Source organism: Pistacia vera, unplaced genomic scaffold, assembly GCF_008641045.1.
Source record: "Pistacia vera cultivar Batoury unplaced genomic scaffold, PisVer_v2 Contig692, whole genome shotgun sequence".
NCBI classification, from domain to species: domain Eukaryota; kingdom Viridiplantae; phylum Streptophyta; class Magnoliopsida; order Sapindales; family Anacardiaceae; genus Pistacia; species Pistacia vera.
The window spans coordinates 930,912-935,936 of record NW_022196548.1 but is presented as its reverse complement, the minus strand read 5'-3'; the positions used below and the strand labels follow the sequence as shown (position 1 = coordinate 935,936).

The 5,025-nt window shown below is 38.7% G+C and overlaps 1 protein-coding gene across 1 annotated transcript; it reads right to left on the bottom strand.

Annotated features, from left to right (window-relative positions):
- Nucleotides 1-4,147: 4,147 nt before the first annotated feature.
- Nucleotides 4,148-4,582, bottom strand: LOC116113918. The gene has a single exon (XM_031400073.1). The coding sequence runs from the start codon at nt 4,580-4,582 to the stop codon at nt 4,148-4,150; it is 435 nt and encodes a 144-aa protein (XP_031255933.1).
- Nucleotides 4,583-5,025: the final 443 nt, after the last annotated feature.

Below are 5,025 nucleotides of genomic sequence, written 5' to 3'. Positions count from 1 at the left end.
GGCGGGCGTGTGCTTTATTCCTTTTACAGTAAACTTTTAGGTGGGAGAACTTTTAGTCGGAAGTCTTCAACGACTTAATGGAAACAGAATTGGGAGAGAATATGACAAACAGGGGAGAAAAATTGATACTAATCTACGCCTGTGAGCTTTAAAAAAAAGTTGGTATGGCAAGAATAATACAAATTGTACAGAAATGTTTATACAGAGAGAAGGAAGATGAAAGAATACAGGTATACTAATATGTAAAGTCAATCTGAATATACGTATAACTAGTATTATTTTATATAGAAAATATATTATATATGAATTTTTATGCACAAATTGGCCCAAACAAATAGATGGTTAAAGAGATATTTAATATGCCTGGGAAAATAAAGGGCTGACGTGGGAAAGTCACGTGAAGGGTGACCTGCTCCCGTCAGAGCAACACGCACACGTCAGACCTGCCAAATGATATGGAGCTCACACGCGTCCATTTTCCTGCAATAAATCGTGCGAAGTCAGCTTGGGAAGAGAGCAATGGGACATAAAGCCGGATTATATCCTGACAATCACACCAACCCATGGATTTAATGATGATTACACGCTTCAGTTTGATATAAAATGAAGAAGACCCCTTCATTAAGGGGATTCGGCCATTTTTACATTGAGAAACTCTCTCTCTCTCTCCTGTAAAACACATTTACTTTTTCCAACTCCTCTATAAGTCAGTCCGCTTTCGCGACCTGACCCACACTAATATCAATACAAATCAGTGGACGTAGGATTTGCTACCTTAGCATCCGAACCACTTTAAAAACTCTCTTTACATTTATTTCACTGCATATATTAATTTTCACGTGTGTTTCTTAGTCAATCAACGTTACGCACGTGACAATTCGTTGGTGCCAAAATCCAGCATCAACAGTTTGGCGCTAGAAGGAGGGCCTTGATTTAGTATCTACCCTTCATCAGGAGAATCTTTGACCTATTGGTCTTACAGCAACAAATGGCCCGCCAATCTGAGCCTGAGCAGGTCAACCAACGTGCTGAAGGAGTCCCCCTAGCCCAGAGGGACACCCCTTCCAACGTACCTCCAGTTTCGCAAAATGCTGCTGGGAACATCCCGGCAGCTCCGCAACTGGACCCTGCCATCAGAAGCTACCTGGAGAGGTTTGACAATACTCTCTAGACGGTCAACCAGAGGTTGGACCGTTTGGACCAAGGCATGTCATCTACGACAGCCGGAGCGGTACAGCCGCCAAAGACGCCTGCAGGTCGCGCGAAAGCGCGGCAAAGGTCGATAGCCCGTGCCGCGAGCACTGCAGCGTGTAAGCGCAAGGGTAAGCAAGTGGCAAAAAGTAAGCCTACGGGCTCCCAAGGGCCAGCGAATACAAAAGGCGCCCCGAGCAGGGTGTCGGCAAAGCTGAGACTCGGTGAAAAAGTGAATCCCGAGCTGTCTCATGCCACGTCGCAGGCAAACCCAAGCAAAAATGCTGGGCGCGGTGATTCCTATCACCACTAGCAGAGCGATCCCGATCGTTATGCGGGTGGCCTCCACACCTCGCGGGGCGATTCGTACCACCGCGAGGGTCGTGAAAGTGCCCCGCGCAATCCATCGCCTTCACACGCCTCTAGTCAGCGTGTGTCAAGTGCGGCTAGAAATACCGGCCGAGGCGAGGAGGAATCCGACCTCCGAACTCTCCTGAACTGCAACCGAGAAGGCCGGGCTCACACGGGTGAAAGTAATCCCCAATTGGCTCCGTTACCGCAAATTGAGGAGCTGCAGCGAGCTCTGGACAGGTTAAGGGAGNGCAACCTGAGAAATGGTTTCCAGGTTGAGTATTTTGGTTCCCTTCTAAGTTTTAAACTGATTAAATACAGGGAGAGATGATAGCTATATATTGTAAGTGGATCGAAAAATATTATCCTGGATTTAATTAATGAGTCAAAACATTAACAATTATTACCAAAATTCAATTACAACTTTGCATTCACCGGTGCAATTGAAATGTAGAAATATTTCTCCGTGTCTTTAATTCTTATTCTTTATGAAAGTTCAAGAAAACAAATATTTAAAGTTATTACCGGCTGATACTTTTACAGGGAAAAGACAACAACTAATATAAGGTACGGGAATTACTCCAGAGGATTTGATCTTTGAAGTGACGGCCGGACGGGTTCAATGCACCAAGAATAAAACGTAAATAATATGTCTATACTATTCTTACAGTCTTACTTACAATATGTATAACTCAACTTTTCCTTATATTTAAATAATTCACTTAATATTGTAATATTTGTTTACTTAAAACTAGAATTTGAATCATAGAATAATAGGAAAATTAATATGAAAAAGTCTGATTAATAGTCATTAGAGCTTCACATGTAAACTTGATTAAAACCCATCCTTGGTTAGTTTAAATAGTATGACAAGTGTTAGGATAGATGGTGAAATGGTACAATCTCAGGTTTGAGCTCCTTTGATTCTTAAGATTTAAGAGAGAGATTGTAATAATAGATTATTATGTTAATCATTTTTGATAATTAGTTGAAATATAAGTAAATTAATTCAAGCATCTTGCTTATTACTATATATATATATGTAATTCAAGCATATATAGTTTTTAGATTCTATCAAATTTCATGTATATATTTTCAACTAAGCTTTAAGCTTTTTTGCGTGAATAATTTTAATAAGAAGCAATGATGAGTACCACGTTCTATTTATGGCTGCCAAGTGCCAACATCAATCATTTGGGTTGTCTTTTCGAGTCTTTTATGAGTGATATGAAATTATTTCCTTTTCTGTATAATCAAAGAGTAATGGCATGCTTATCATCACTTCTCACAACCTTCCTCCCACAATTCTAATATATAACTTTCAATTAACTTTTTTCTAACAATTTTAATGTATAATTTGTAATATGTTGATGCGAAATTTAGGCACCAATTAACTGTCACGCGATGAAACGTTGATTGATCAAAAAGCACACGTAATAATAAATATAGAAAGCGAAATAAATGCAATGAGGGTTTTTAAAGTGGCTCAGATGCTAAGGTAACAAATCCTACATCCACTGATTTGTATTAATATGGTGGCTCAGGTCGCTAAAGCGGACTGACTTACAGATGATTCAAAAGTAAATACTAAGTCTTTTTGGAGAGAGAGAAAGTTCTCATGTCAAATGATCAAATCCCCTTAATGAAGGGGTCTTCCTCTTCTTATACCCAGTTGAATATGCGTAATCATCACTAAATCTTTGGGTTGGTGTGATTGTCAGGACCTAATCTGATTTTACGTCCCATTACCCATTTTCCAAGCCGATTTCACGCGATTTGGAGCAGGTTAGCGGACACGTGAGAGCACCAGGGTACTTGGCAGGCCTGACGTGCGCTTACCGTTCTGACGGGAGCAGGTCACGTTTCGTCACGCAACTCCACGTCAGCCTTTGATTTCTTAGTCATATATTAGGAATTATATGAAAAATTGAACCACAGTTGATAAGCTCTCATGAAGTCATGAACCAGAAAGTGGAAATACTATTTGCCTTTGAAATCACTTCCTATTAGCAAATAAAATATTGAGAAATGCTAGATAAATAAAGACTCTTACATCAAAGTGATGTGGTAACTCCCATATTACTAATTTGTGAAAAAAAAAAAAAGATTGATATGAAATTAGTGGTATGATAACTGCCACATCACTTTATACAAAGACTTTTTGTAAGAGTCTTTATACATGTAGCATTTCCCTAAAATATTATACCTCTTTTCTTTTATCCACCCAACTATTCTTATCTTCCAGTGAAAGCAGATGATCGTCTCTTTGGTTAATTAATTGTTTTTCTCAAGATGGCACGATGATTTTATATTATATGAAAACGAAGAAATTAGCAACAAATTATATTGAATGTTTTCCTAGCAAATTTGATTTGATGCCGTATACTAATGGTGAAGTTTAGGAGTTGTTATTCTCTCCAACGGTTCAGTAAACATCACAGACAATTTAAGAGATCCAGTGCAGCTGGGTAACGTTAAACGATACTGAAGTTTATGAATTATGAAAATAAACAATAAAAACAATTATATTAAATGTATCAATTCGTAGAAGAAGTGTTATCAACTTCATTCATATAGTTACACCTTATTTTAATTTGCTAAAGATTTACAGCAAATGAAACCCAAATAAGATGATCTTAGCCATCTCCACAGCTTGAAACAAGAGCACCCCGGTAGAAATGGCGACACTCATTGCAAGAACACCTACCGGCCCTAGCGTCAAACCCGGCCTAATGTTCATCAAATAACTCTGCAACAACCCTATTGCTTCACACACATCCTGATTATAATCCACAAAATATTTCTTTTCCCACTCCATCCAATTCGAAGTAGGCTCATAATTTCCCTCCAACATTAATTTCTTCTCCTGAATGCGCATTCGCAGCACAATCATGTTCTCATCCACCAGCCTTCCCTTATAATCTCGTCCTTTCGGTCCTCTACTCGTGTCCATGCTTAAGATATAGGGCTTCTTAGAGCTGTTCTTTCGACATGGTGGAGGAAGAATGGTGGTAGAGGATAAGAATTTAGTTGCTTCCATTGGTGAAGTTCAGTTCGCAGCTAGCTGAAGTAATGTTTGTTTAATGTTTTTAGCGGAATGATTAGGTAGATGGTTAAGTATTTATAGTTGGAAAGATAAGAATAAGTTGCGTGATAAATTATAAAAACTCAGCTGAAAAGGGAAATATAGCGTGTAGAAACCGTGTCCAGTGTCGACAAGAAGATGTGTGACGCCATGTAGGGTTGATTATTTGTGCAGTTGAGAGTGAATTTTCTTGGAAACGTGGACGGGAACGTGTTAACGCAGTTTAGAGAGAAATGTAAACGAAGTTTAAGGAAATAGGGAGAGAGAAGACAAGAAGGAGAATAGTTGATTGAGAGTTGAGACATACATGATACAACGATGTGTTTGTTTAAAAAAAAAGTCTAAGAATAAGATTAGTGTTTATAATTAACATTTGAAAGATCAACAAAATTCTTAAG